This window comes from Syngnathus scovelli, chromosome 17 (genome assembly GCF_024217435.2).
Source record: "Syngnathus scovelli strain Florida chromosome 17, RoL_Ssco_1.2, whole genome shotgun sequence".
Taxonomy (NCBI): Eukaryota; Metazoa; Chordata; class Actinopteri; order Syngnathiformes; family Syngnathidae; genus Syngnathus; species Syngnathus scovelli.
Window position 1 is genome coordinate 6,777,313 of NC_090863.1, and position 13,691 is coordinate 6,791,003.

Here is a 13,691-nt window from a genome sequence, read left to right on the forward strand (position 1 = left end):
TACAAAGTGTTTTTTTTCCTGCGAAATGTGTATTACCGCAATTAACGATGAATTCTCTTGATATCCCCAGATAACCAGGATTAGGTAGTCAAATTAAGCGATCAAACAAAGTTTGGGGTTTCAATGTAAGATTTCAAGCCAAGGTTAGAGGGGTTCTTGCCACAGTTAAGACTTCGAACCAGGGTTTAGGTTTATTATTTGGGTTTTAAAACAGAGTAAAAGCCAACTTTAAGGTGTCAAAGTAAGTTTTCAAGGCAAGGTTGGGATTTTACATTAAGGTTTCAAGCCAGAGTTAGTGTTACAGGTTACGTAGGGTTTCAAGACAATGTTAGGCTTGGAGCCAGCATTCACGGATCTAATTAGGGTTTTAAGACGCAGTTCAAAAGTAGGGTTTCAAGCCAAGGTTGGTGGTTTGGTGGTTGGTAGTTTCTTACCACAGTTGGGTTTTACAAGTTTCTCACCATGGTTTCAAAGTAGGATTTTATTTGAAGTCAAGCTTTGGCTTTCAAGCCAGGGTTTCAAAGTTGAATTTCAAGCCAGAGGTTAGGTTTCCAATTAGGGTTGTAAAACAGCGTTTAAAAGTAGTTTTCAAGACAGTGTATTTCAAGTCAGAGTTTGGGAGCTGTAGTGTGTGACATTCCTGAGTACAATGTGTGACAGTAAACAAATGATCAGTGTCACTGTTATTAGCATCTTCGGGCAGTTGTAACTCTGTTGACCACACACTACACGAACCAAAGTAGGGTATCAAGCCAGGTATATGGCTCAAAGTAAGGTTTCGAGCCAAATTTCAATGAGATTTTCATTCAAAGAGGCTTAACGTGTATTGCTGACTAGTCGCCAGAGACTTGTTGACTTTAAAGCCCGATTTTGGCTTTGAATGGCGAACCCGGAAGTAGCGGCGGTGTTACTCTCGCTCCTTTCTAATCAACAAGCACTCTTTGTCTCAAAGAGCCTCTCCTGATCGTCGTCATACGACTTGTCGTCACTGACGTGGATCGACGCGAGCGAGGTCCCATTCGTCACCAGTGACGACGAGCACGGCGTCAAAGTTTGGGTAAGTCATAAATCAATTCGTTGACTAATCAGAAAATCATAACATTTCACGTGAAAAGTCCACTCGAGTTACATTTGAACACTGTCGGTGATGAGTCGGCAGAGAGTGCAAATTTATGTCAAGTTAAACGCCGTGACGTCAACGCAGCCATGCCAGAAAAGGCGTCTTCAAAATAAAAGACCCCAAAACTTTGCACCAGAACGTAAACATTTGTTTGGTTACGGTTTCGAATTTGAGTTTTGATTTCAAATCAGGGTAGGGTTTCAAGACAGGGCTAGGTGCTGAAATGAATTGTTTGACTCGTAGTACTCTGTTTTTTGTCTTTCAATTGACCAAAAGTGTTTGTTACTCACCAGTTGCATCCTCATCAGTGTTAAACGGTTGTCACTTACTGTGTCAAAGTTAACAGTCATCATCCTTCAAGCCATGCATATCTGCAGTACAGCGCCACAAATTGGCTTGTTTGCTGAAAATTTCCCCCCAATTTGGATCTTTCCATTTTTTTTGCGGAAAATGTTATTTGGGTTTGTAAAAAATATCTATAAACGGTATTTTTTTAAATAATGTTTTTGTTTGAAAATGAATCAATCTGCAATCACTACCAAACAATGTGAATGTTTTTAAATTTTTGTCTCCAGTGTGAAATTCCAAGACGAGTTTGAATCTGTTTCCCTCTATTGAAACCTTGTTCAAAATGAGTTTTGTTTTGTTTTCCCTCTGATCAGAGGCAAGGGATGATGGACGACAGTGCCAACGACTCGACGGCAGATGAAGAAGAGCACCTGGACGGAACGTCTCCTTCAAAAGTAAATGCCGTACCACTTTTTTGGCTTTGGACTTAATACGGCGTGAATTTTGATCTTGATTTTGAGGTGTGCTCATGTGAGCTGGATGCTCTCTGTGGGCAAGATGGGGGGCCGCCTCGCATAACATGTGCCACAAACCACACTGACAACACTGCGCAGGGCTCCAGAGATAGCAAACAAGTGTTTCAAGCTAGAGGTAGGGTTTCAAACCATTGTTAGGGTTTCATACAAAGCTTTCGAAGATGGTTTTCAAGCCTGGGGTAGGGTTGCAAACAAAGATCTGATTTTCAAACTTAGGGTTTCAAGCAGGGGCTCGGCTTACAAACCTCGGTTGTGGTTGCAAACAAAAGTTGGGGTTTCAAGTGGGGGTAGGGTTTCAAACCAGACTTGTCGCGTCATGGTCACGTTCAGGCGTCGGGCAAGCGGGAAGGCAACGAGTCCGATGGCAACTCGCCCAGGAGACGGGATACGACTTCCGTGCAGCCCGCTGACCGGCAAGTCAACAATCTAATGCGCTAACTGCACACGCTAAGGGGCGTTTGCGTGGAACCTCACGGTTTGCGCTTTGTACCCCCTTGCAGGGAAATCCTCAATGAGCTATCCTTGCACTCGCAAGAGGCTTCCGAAATAGACGAGGACGTGAGCGAGGACGAGTGTGACCCGACTTCTTCGACGCCCACAAGCTGCCAGGCGAGATTGGGTCAATATGGTGAGCGAAGACGCTTACTGCAACCACACAACTGTAACAGTCAATAGAATGGATGTTAAAAGTCAACCAGATCACGTTATGTGGCCCCTGAAAACAAAATTGTCAACTTAAATGATCCTTGCTAAAATCTGTTCCAAAATTTGTCTTGTGTAATATAGAACATTTTTTTAACATTTTTTTAAGAGTAACTTGAAAAATAATTTAAAAAACTGCTTTCTGATTTGGAAGCTAGTAATCTATCTTATGTTTGTGTAAAATGCGACAATATGATGCTACGATTAAACATTCATAATGGCCGTCTGAGGGAAACCGTATCTACAGAGTAGCCGGTGACAAAAATAAGTTTGACTCCGCTGCTCTATAGAGACGCTCTCGCATGTGACTGAACAATTTGCCGCCCGCACACCCCACTCAACTATCTTACAAACGTTTTTTTTTTTACGGCTTAAACACACACACACGCTATCAAAATGCTTACAAGCTAGTCACAATTGAGGTCATGACATCCTGGTAGCTAATAATTTTGAGGTTCTATTTCCACAGCCGGCATCTCGCAGAGCGCTGCCGCTGCCTCACCAGGCGGCGCCCACCAGTTCTACATCCAAACAGGACAGATGATCATACAAGGTATGGTTTCAAAGTAAGGTTTGCAGTCAGGATTGGAAAGTAGGCTTCTAAGGTTAGGGATTCCACACCAGGGTTTGGGGTTTCAACAGTGGTTTGGGTTTAAAATTTTGCTCTTAAATAGTGGGTTAATTTTGTTAGTATTTCAAATTAGGGCTAAGGATTAGAATAGGGTGCTAATCAGGGTTAGTGCTTCAAAGTAGGGTTCAAAGTATGATTTCAAGCAGATGTGTGGGTTTCAAATCACAAAGGGTAGGCAGAGATCAAGGTTTCTAATTAGGGTTTCAAGGCAAAATCATGAGTTTATAGGTATTTTTTTACTTTTTTTTTGCAAAGTTAATGTTTCAAATTAAAGTGGTTGGATTATGGTTTCAAGACAGGGTGAGGGTTTTAAATTAGGGTTTCAAACCATGGGTTTAACCTGCACTGCACTACGATGGCTGAAAAAACAAAATAGAAATATTTTTTTGTGAATAAAAGTTGGGTAAAATTCGCCCGTCTTCCTGGACTTGGCGCAAGCCTTATGATTCTTTGACCGATGGCCCCGCCTACCTCTCCAGAAGCAGCCAATAAGAAAGGCCTCTTGTTTTTCGCTCCCCTGTAGTTGCGTCACTACTTCTAAAAATAACATCTTCTCCCTTGACATCGTTACTCTGGAGTGGGAGGGACTACTAGCGAGCGCGTCTTCACTGACTTCAGCGGGCGCGGTGACGTCACCGTGACGCAAATGTCGGTAATTGTAATCCGGCCGAAAGTTGACGAGCGGCCAGAGACGACGCGAGACTGTCAAGGAAGCGAGAGCGCCGGAGCGTACTTACGAATTCAGCCGGCCAGGGAGGAAACGAAGGCGCTTTAGCAGCTTGGATTTTTCCTCTTTTTTTTTGTTCGGTTCTGGCTCACTGGGGTACAACAATGGCTGTTACCGGAGATGAGACCGAGTCAGGTGCGGAAAACTTTTGTGTTTTTATCACTAGTTCGTCTGTCCATTCTTTTGGTCTCTCGTGCGTTTACTTATTTCGCTTTCTTTTCTTTTTTTTTTTTGAAGGGGTTTCTTTGCCTTCGTTGTCGTCGTCTTCCGGTTCTAGCTCGCGCATGCGCATACGAGCCGCCTGTACAAGTGCGTTCCACCACCGGGATACCGTCGCGAAAGTTTGTTTCGCTTAATTGTGGATTTAAACCAAATTATGAGCGTGTGCACATACATGGACACGCACACATTTCCACGCACACACTCACTTAGTCGTGTTTTGTGACGAAAAAGTAGTGTCCATCTGAGAGTGAGCAACACGTTGTGGAGGGAGGGGAGGGGATGGAGAAGAAAAGTGCTGCTTTGACGTCATCGTAACTTCCTGGAACAAAAGAAGGGAAGGGGGGGGGGTAGAGAAAGACGCATGAAGTGACGTCAGCACGCCCCCCTTTTATCACTGTGTACCCGATGCTGACTCATCCTTCCGAAGTTGACATTTTAGAATTTTGATTTATGATAGAAATGTCTTTTTACTGACATATTGTATCAAAGTTGATACAAGGACAGCAACAATATTACAACACAGGTTTAATATTAATATTTGCGTTCGCTAGCACTTAGCAAAAGCAGTTGAAGTTATTCAATTCCTCTTTTGCTGTCCAGAATGAGATCATAAAGCAAATATAACAACTAAGTGCACAGAAAAACCAAAGCAGACTTTCATTTTGAAATGCCGATGAAAAAACATCAATCAAGCCTATAATTCCTACAACGCCACAAGATGGCACCAAAGATCTTACTTTTGCCCAAGTACAAAAACAGAATAAACGAGATATATAACGGGGACTAGGTTCCTTAGTGATTAGTAAATGGGGAAGTTCCATAGTCCTCTTTGGAGTTAGCATTAGCTTACAAGCAACGATTTGTGAGAAGACAATACCCAGAAGGGGATAATCTGACATGCATCTTCTACCACAGCTGCCACGGGAGACATCCCCGCCTGCCAGTTGCGCTCGCCCACCTCAGGCCTAGCCCACAGCATCGTACTGGCGGCAGCACCGGGAGCCACGCACGGTCCGCTGTCGCACCACACTGAGGAAGTCACCCGCAAGAGAGAGGTCCGGCTCATGAAGAACAGGTAGGCGGCGCCTTGACTGGCCACTGGCCTGAGCTATTCGAGATCGTGCATCCTTCAATTTGTTGTCTTTTGCACAGGGAGGCTGCGCGAGAATGCCGGCGGAAAAAGAAGGAGTACGTCAAGTGTCTGGAAAACCGCGTGGCCGTGTTGGAGAACCAAAATAAGACACTGATTGAGGAACTGAAGGCGCTCAAGGACATTTACTGCCACAAGGGAGAGTAAGAGTATGCCAAAGCTGCTCCCCTTGGTTTCCCGCCTCCGCCGCAACCCGACAAACTGTTGTGACTGCGTCCGCTTGCTCAAGCCTCTACGATGTCCCCCCCGCCCCCCTACCGGGATCGCCGTTCAGCTGCGGACTATTAAAAAGCCAGGATTGGCAAGAAAAGCTCTTCCCCGGGAATGGCACCCTCAATGCACCGTTTTTGCGGTAGCTTGTATGACTACAATTGAAGACGTGTAAAACAGCATTTAGGAAAGAATTGGCGATCATTTTTGTGGCCTGCAATTTTCGCTGAAGATGCCAGTAGTGATAAATTGTAATTAAATGTCGACACAAAAGTGTGTCTCGTCCAAACGTCATCGCGAAGAACATGAGGCGACAGACATTATCGGTAGCTAAAGATGCTCTGGGTGGCCATGGGAATGACAATTCCATTTCTCAAAAGCGAAAGATAAGCTAAAATTGCTAACAAAGTGCTAACAAAGCGTGTTTATTTTCTAACAAAAATGTATGTGTGTACTTGTGTCCACAACCACCACTCTTGTCCTCAAACATCACCTTAAGGCAGTTGTCATGACAACAGTAATGTTATAGCCCAGGCCGGTGTAGTATCCCGATGATTTTCAAGCTCTTCCTTTTGGGGTTCACTCTTTCCATGTGACGTCAATGACTACAGACAAGGATTATTTCTTGGCAAAATGAGCTCAAATAATCGCCAATAAAGCACAATCATTGATAGACATGATGATAGATTAACAATGTTAAATGCCAACAAAGCTCATCTCTTTTGTAACATCAGTGGGATTATTGTGGTCTTTGTGGACAGGCAATATGCAATTCTTTACAATAGCACTGATGCTAAAGCTAACAAATCAGTTTGTGTCCTGGCTGCTCCACCATCATTAATAGAAATTGTCAATATGGTTGAATGGTCAAGCTATTCTACATGTTACACGATCAGGCGTTCTTATGTTAATTTGTTACATATCGTTGCTTGAAATCATACCAAGAATAATTATTTGTCTATCAAAGCACAACCAAAACCACTGTCGATTATCAGTTATCACACATAACAAATGATCATTATTTTGAAAGATGATTTAACACTTTTCTAGAAACACAAGCGGCCCAATTGTTCTTTTTGTACATTTTGTGTTTTTGTTGTGGCGTGAATAAAGTTTTGTGGCTAAGAGAGCGGCACTGCCTCAGTGTGTGTTTGTGCACGCAACTATTACGCCGCAATTAAGGGATTGTCTCGAGTGGTTTCCGCTACGACCAGAAAATACTTTTGCACGATGCACTGTCTTGTGAAGTCTTAATTTAACCAAATTTACCTTTAACATACCAAAATCCAAACACAATACTAACCTGAATGATGCAGCAACTACACCTTCTGCTGGGGACATGTGGTACTGCACTCTTTTCTACATTGACCAAAACTTTCCAACCAATTGGCCGAGACACTCAGACCCTAAAGGGTGTTTTGCAAAGAACAATGGTCAAAATACCTTCAATCATTGGAAGCGTTTAGAGGCTGTTATTTCTGCAAAAGGAGAATCTACTACATATTGATGCAAATTTTCTGTTGGGGTTCCCAAATATATGCCTACTTTTAAGTGACATTTCAGAAACACTTCCCCTTTTCCACCGAGCTAGTTTGCAATTTTTTATTCCAACATGATAACATTATTTGTCTGGTTACATCAATATTACCTCAAATGTATTTCCTCTGCAACTTCGTTCAGCCTCGCTGTCTAGCGACAAACATCCTTTTTAAAAAATACGTCACTTCAGCCACCGGGATGGTTTGCAATTTTCTACTCCAACATAATAACATTATCCTTTGTGTTGTTACTTCAATATGTACAGGATGGTTTGGCATACTTTGTGACTTTGTGGTTTATTTGACCACCCAGGACGGATCTTTCTTGATGGCGTCATTCTCTGGGCCCAAGATGGAAACGCCGTACGTCTTGCTGCCGACGCTCAGGTACCTGCAGCAAACATGTCGTAATCCATCAAATTCTGTGACTTTTTTTTTTTTTTTTGGACTTGAATTTTTATTTATTTTTATTTCAATTGAATTTTTTTTGATTGAATTATTTTTCTTTGAATTGAATTTCGATTGAATTATTTGCATTTCATATTACGATTACATCAGTTTTTTCGTTAAGCACTGCTACTCTTAAAAAATAAAGGAGCTGAATGTTTTGTTTATTTTGGGAGGCCAAAATGAATGAATGGCAAGTTTGAGAAGTAAAGATTGGGCTCAAACCTCTCAGCTACGTCCAGTAGGTTTCCCTGGGTGACGTCAAAGAGTCGTTCGCGGTGCCGCTGCCTCATTTCGTCTGTGATTCCGCTCAGGAATACGGACATCCCTGCATCCAAAACAAAAACATCAAGTCAAGTGCTCGACTCGCTCGGCAGCCTTTAGCTCGCCTCCCGTTGCTTCAAAAAGGGGCTGTTGCCATCGGTTACCTTTGTTGGAGGGTGCCACAGGCGAGTCGACGGCGGAGAAGATGGACAGTTTGGCTTCGTCGATGTCCTGCTGGCTGAACTTGCCCGACTTGGCCCAATCGACACCCTTGCCGAAGGCGGACAACGTCTGGACCGAGTTTGGATCCCTTTGAAACGCCGCAAAGAAGGAAAATTAAAATTGGTTTACTTGTCTAAGATTTGACAGGCAGCATTCAAGCGAACGAATCAACCCGGCACCTGTAAGAGTAAAACGAGAAGAGGCCGCCTCCAGCCATTTTGGCTCCACCTCCGTAGGCTCCACCCTTCTCTCGGATCTCACCGTGGAGAAACTTGGCCGTCATCATCCTTGCCAAAACGCAGAGGCTGGCGACAGAAAGAAAGTTGCTCCAAAGTCATTCCCCACATAATGCCAACATAGTCAGAATAGTCAAAGAAATTCTCCACAAAACCTGGCATAGTCTTTGTGGCTGTAGGGAACAGTGCGGATGGACTCGCTGACAAAGTTGACAGGAAATGGCAGCTGGAAGAAAGTCTTCATGTGACAAGGTTGGAAATTCGAATCCTTGAAAAGAAAGTGAGGCCAATTAAGGATTTGCTGGAAACACGCCTCCGGAATTCTGGGGCTGAATTTTCCCAAAAGTCAGAAAAGGATGAGCAAATGAAAACAAAGACCTACAGCCACAAGCGTCTTGCAGGCTCCAGAGATGTTGTCGACATCTAGCGGCCTCTAGTGGAGAAAAAAAAAGAGCATTAGCCTGACCTCAGGCTCTTTCCACCCACGAAGCGGTCCACTCAATCTCTTACCTGGATGACGTTTGGTCGCACGGCTTTGAAGCGCTTCCTCTTGCCGGCCACGTCTGTCATGAAGTTCTCCAGGTGGCGCACTGACTCGGACGCCCCCTGGGGCGTGGCGTTGACGGCACACCTGTAGCGACATCCGCAATAGGTTTGCCACCCACCTCAGACTATGAATGCCGGACAATGAGCAGCACCTCATATTTTCAGGGTTGAGAAGGTGCTTCTTGATCCTGGGCAGCATGCGGAGGACCGGGGTCAAGTCCGACATCTCGGCGATCCTCTTCATGAACTTCACCTGAGGATCAGTGAACGGAGAAAATTTTTTGCTGGCACTGCTTCAAATGAAACAATCTCCAATTGGGCTACCTGGTCCATCCCGTCAAAGGTTTCGAGGAGTTCTCCGGCTGGCGTCAGAAGGTGTCCGGCCCGCGTCATGGCGTAGACGTGGCCGGAGTAGGAGATCCCATTGGCCAGCTCTTGCGCGGACATCATCACCAGCACCCGCAAGCGCTCCGGGTCGTCAAAGCGAGGGTTGTTGAAGATGTCCGCCCACAGCTGCAACATGTCAGCGAGGTTCCTCTCCAAGCAGGAGGAGGACAGGAGGACTCCCTGACAGACAGTGGGGATGAGACGGCAATGGCCTAATTTGGGGTCGGGCGAGTCGAGCCAACCTGCTCAAACACGTCCATGTGGGCGCAGTCGGGGATGACCTGAGGGGACACGGACATGTCGCCCGTCTTCAGCTCCATCTGCTGAGCTTGCTGCCGGTAGTCCAGAGAGCCACAGCCCATCCTGAACACACCCAAAAATGAAAGGCAAATAAATGGTGGCTAAATTGAGTGAGCGGCTGGTGTGACGCCAACTGACTTGGTGATGACGCTGCAGAAGAGCGGCACGTAAAGCTTCAGGTCCTCTGGTAGCGTGTTGAGGCTGCACATGGCCCGGAAATACACCAAGCCGTTGGTGGGCTGCTCACACAGCTGAAGCGGAACATCGCCTGGGCACCAGCACAGAAAACATTTAATTTGATGGTCACGATGCAAAGAGCCTTCCACGCGGCGCCGTACCCGCTTTGGTCATGTGCAGAGGCGTGGCGGCAAGGGTGGGCGCGATGTCCGACACTTTGAGCGTGGGCAGGCATGAAGCGTCCTGCGTCTGGCTTTGAGCTGCCAGCAGCCGAAGACCTGACAAACAAAGAGGACTTCGTCTCGAATGCCGTGATGAAGAAGAATCCTTTTTGTGAGCGATTGTCAGCACCTTTCTCATAAATGTCCTTCTTGTCGCTATCAGACAGCGCAGCGATCTTCTCCTGGAGTTTGCGCTCCTCGGCCGAGACCTGCTTGTCCAGGTAGGAGTCGTCGGGACTCATGGAGAGCGTGAGTCTGTGGCTGTTCTCCTGGATGACACAAAGAAATGCAAGGAGCTGAAAGAATGCATTGACTTTGAATTTTCATTGAAGGCATTGAAGACAACCCTGCCTGAAGTTCCCACTTGCCCTCACACCAACCTTCAAGTAGTGCTGTACTTTGTCCTGGAGGAAACGCGGGTTCTCCTGCAGGGCTCGTCGAAATTCGCGGATGCTATTGTTGATCCGTAGGAGCTCCACTGGGTCGCCGTCGTGGTTCCAGGAAGACGCGATATACTGCACCAGCAAGCAGCTCCAGGTTAACAAAAACAAACTCGGCCGCCTCGGAGGCATTGGGGTTGGTCGGTGCATGCTCACCGAGGCCAAAGAGAGGCCAAAGTTGCTGGACTGGTGCTTTATTTGGATCTCCGTCTTGTGCAGGAGCGCCTCGATCCTCTCGTCCTCAAAGCCGCTCCTGATGAGGGGCAGAAATAGCAGACAGGCGACAAAAGACTTCTCCACCGACACTGAGATGAAAAAGACGAAAAAGTTCCCACGGGCATGCCCCCCCTCGTTTCCACTTACTCGATGATGCGGTCGACGGTTTGGCAGATGATGTTCTTGACTTTGTCGGCGTCACACTCGGCGATGCCCTGCAGGCCGATGCTGAAGGACGCCTCCTTGGTGCTGCCGTCGTATCTGCCCGGGCCAAAACAACAGCGCCGTGTCACCGCACGGAAACTGGAACTTCCAGACTTTGCTCTCCTCGTGCTCGTCTCACCCGACCACTGAGGAGAAGTCCGTTCCGATTTTGGGTTCGATGAGAGCTTTGTAGAAGGGAGCGTTGGGACCAGACGTCATCAGAGCAGACAGCAGGCTGAGGGTGAAGGCTTCGAAGGTGTCGGTGATGCTGTGGAGCAAAACGGCCGCATCTCAATGTCACGGTAACGGGCACGACGTTTACTTCAAAAAGCAAGATTTGTGGTCGTACTCTCCCAGCTTGTAGCTGACACACAGCGTGCTCTGTCGCGCGGCGTCGGGAGCCATTGCGTCGGGACTGCACGTCACGTGCTCTTCTCTCTGGACGGCGTGAGAAACAGACCTTCCATCTCATCCTTCACATACGGCATCCCCGAGACTATTTGGTGAGCTCACCGGACTGGCCCAGGGGGGCTGAGACGGGACGCGGGTGTTGGTCTGGATACGTTCAAATTTGGAAAGCGCCTCCTGCTCAATCTGCTTTAGGTGTTGCTCCAGTGGAAGGTCGCCATACGTGAAGAACCTGAACCAGTGGACGCGGAAGCGGGAGAGCCCAGGACAGAAGTTTGGAGACTCAAATTAGGAGGTCATGTGGGACAAAAAAAAACTGAGCGGAAAACGTGTGTCACCTGGCATTGCTGGGGTGGTAGTGCGTGGCGTGGAAATCCTTGAGCTGCTCCCAGGTGAGGTCAGGGATGGCCAGTGGCTCTCCGCCGGATACCACAGAGTACGTGTGGTCCGGATAAAGTTTGTTCTGGAGGTGCTGAGCGTATAGGCGCTCGTTGTCTGACTGCAGAAAAAAAGGGCCAACTTCACTCCGGTGGTTTCCATTTCAGGTTAGGAAAGGGGATATGGACTCACAAAGGCTCCTTTCATCTCATTGAAGACCACACCTTTGAAGACAAGAGGCGAGCTGGCATTGGCTGGGTCTTCGTTCTCCAGCCTCCAGCCCTCCTGCCTGGAAAGTTGTCGCTTATGACGCCACATGAGAGAATACAAAAAAAAAAAAAAAAAAAAACACCACGAGACGTAAACGCTCACCAGAAGTCCTGCTCCCGTAAGCACGGGAAGAACACGGCGTCCAGGTAGACCGACAGAAGATTCTGGAAGTCTTTTGCGTTCTGCGTGGAGAATGGATACATGGTGTAGTCGCTGGCTGTGGGCAAGGAGACAGCAGTCACTTTAAAAGTTGGGTTTATAAACTTAAAATAAAAATAAAATAATAATAAAACAGAAGGGCGGCATATACCTGTGAAGGCGTTCATGAAGGTACACAGTGACCTGTTGAGCATTTTGAAAAAAGGGTCTCTGCACGGATACTTTTGGGACCCGCACAGCACCGTGTGCTCCAGGATGTGAGGGACCCCCGTGCTATCCATGGGGGTGGTCCGAAACTGCACGCTGAAAATGCAGAAAGACCAACATAGCATGGCAACACGTGATATTTTTGGTAGTGTCTTTTTTTATCAACCTGAATAGATTGTTGGGATCATCCCTAGCAGCATGCAGGTACTGAGCTCCTGTTCTGTCGTGAGTCAACTTGATGGCCGTGAGGAACAACTCGGGGACTGCCACAACCTGCAGCAAAAAGACACTGACATTTTATTCTGGTTGTGTATGCCTGTCCTCGCAGGCAAATGTCATGTTGGAATTTTTTTTCCCTCAGCGATTGAATGATTTTACCAAATAAAGGACGCATCGTACCTCTTTAACTGTAAATCCATGAATTTGCTGGCCTGCTGTGTATTGATGAGCCTTCTCTCCTGCTGCTGCTGCTGCTGCTGCAGTACTCCTCCGTCTCCATGACAGATGCAAGCCCTTTAAACTAGTTTAAGGGGAAAAAGTTAAGATAAACTTTATATATTCCCAAACAAACAAGAATATTTCACACTGGCCTCAAATATGCTCCACATTACACCGAAGCTAACTGTAGTGACCTATAATGGTTCTAGTTTTCACTCTCACAAAAAGTGTCCTTAAATTCACTCAATCAATCTTGTGCTGACTTTAAAATATAAAATAAAATATCAGTTTTCTCTTCAAGCATAAGTTATTCTTCCCGATGTCCCTAATCGTTTACTTAAACCTATTCATCGATTATAATAATATAATGTTTCCCTTGGGGACTGTCTGTAATTACACTATACCTCCACGATAAATGACAGGCCTTACTAAATGTCCACAAATATCCACTTTTCAATTGTGTGTTCAAACTAACAATCATTATTTTAAAACCTCGATCACAATTCCACCAAGCTAAATAGTCTAAATAGAAATGTCACTGTTCATCACAACATACGACCATGTAGCCTAGGTAGCCAATGCTTATGCTAGCTGACTTACCGAACATTTTGAAGTTTCGCGAGCACCGTCTTTGTCTGGCGAAACATGGCGAATTAAAGTAGGTTGTGTTCATAAACTGCTACGTCCTCCGCTTTGGCAGCAACATACACTAATATTACGACACAAAATAATTCTGTCGGTCAAGTTGCATCACTGCATCCTGTGCCCTCTCATGCCGTGCGACTTATTAAACGGAGCGGCCATGCTGGAGTGAGGAAGCAACATCTCGACGCTGATTTCACAACACATGGAACTTCGATATTTAGCATATCGCACCCGTCCAGTACTTTTAGAAATCTACGGTGCCGCTATTTGACGTTTGTGAATGACACAAAAGCATCCCTATTTGTGATTGGTCAATATCAAGAGCGGCAACACGTGATTGGCCAAAGCTACACGCCTCTTTAGCAAGACGGATGGGTTAAAAAAATATATTTTCCTGATATA

General features: G+C 46.1%; 2 protein-coding genes across 3 annotated transcripts; one reads left to right on the forward strand and one right to left on the reverse strand.

Annotated features, from left to right (window-relative positions):
- Nucleotides 1-923: 923 nt before the first annotated feature.
- crema (cAMP responsive element modulator a) lies at nt 924-6,715 on the forward strand. Of its 2 annotated transcripts, XM_068653533.1 has the most exons (6): nt 924-1,057; nt 1,783-1,863; nt 2,445-2,572; nt 3,116-3,199; nt 5,142-5,301; nt 5,379-6,715. In XM_068653533.1, the coding sequence occupies exons 2-6, from the start codon at nt 1,826-1,828 to the stop codon at nt 5,521-5,523; spliced, it is 555 nt and encodes a 184-aa protein (XP_068509634.1). In that variant the 5' UTR covers nt 924-1,057; nt 1,783-1,825; the 3' UTR covers nt 5,524-6,715. The 2 variants fall into 2 exon arrangements, with proteins under 2 accessions (XP_068509634.1, XP_049602663.1); XM_049746706.2 differs by lacking the exons at nt 924-1,057; nt 1,783-1,863; nt 2,445-2,572; nt 3,116-3,199 and adding an exon at nt 3,856-4,139.
- A 459-nt stretch (nt 6,716-7,174) lies between these two features.
- Nucleotides 7,175-13,474, reverse strand: pitrm1 (pitrilysin metallopeptidase 1). Its single transcript, XM_049746658.2, has 26 exons — nt 13,245-13,474; nt 12,606-12,726; nt 12,373-12,479; nt 12,151-12,302; nt 11,943-12,057; nt 11,763-11,859; nt 11,531-11,691; nt 11,298-11,424; nt 11,134-11,222; nt 10,924-11,052; nt 10,728-10,841; nt 10,521-10,617; nt 10,305-10,439; nt 10,055-10,193; nt 9,865-9,981; nt 9,665-9,794; nt 9,469-9,589; nt 9,164-9,406; nt 8,992-9,092; nt 8,804-8,924; nt 8,676-8,726; nt 8,449-8,561; nt 8,237-8,362; nt 8,000-8,145; nt 7,797-7,899; nt 7,175-7,515 (listed from the first exon to the last, which is right to left on the reverse strand). The coding sequence occupies exons 1-26, from the start codon at nt 13,289-13,291 to the stop codon at nt 7,422-7,424; spliced, it is 3,096 nt and encodes a 1,031-aa protein (XP_049602615.1). The 5' UTR covers nt 13,292-13,474; the 3' UTR covers nt 7,175-7,421.
- Nucleotides 13,475-13,691: the final 217 nt, after the last annotated feature.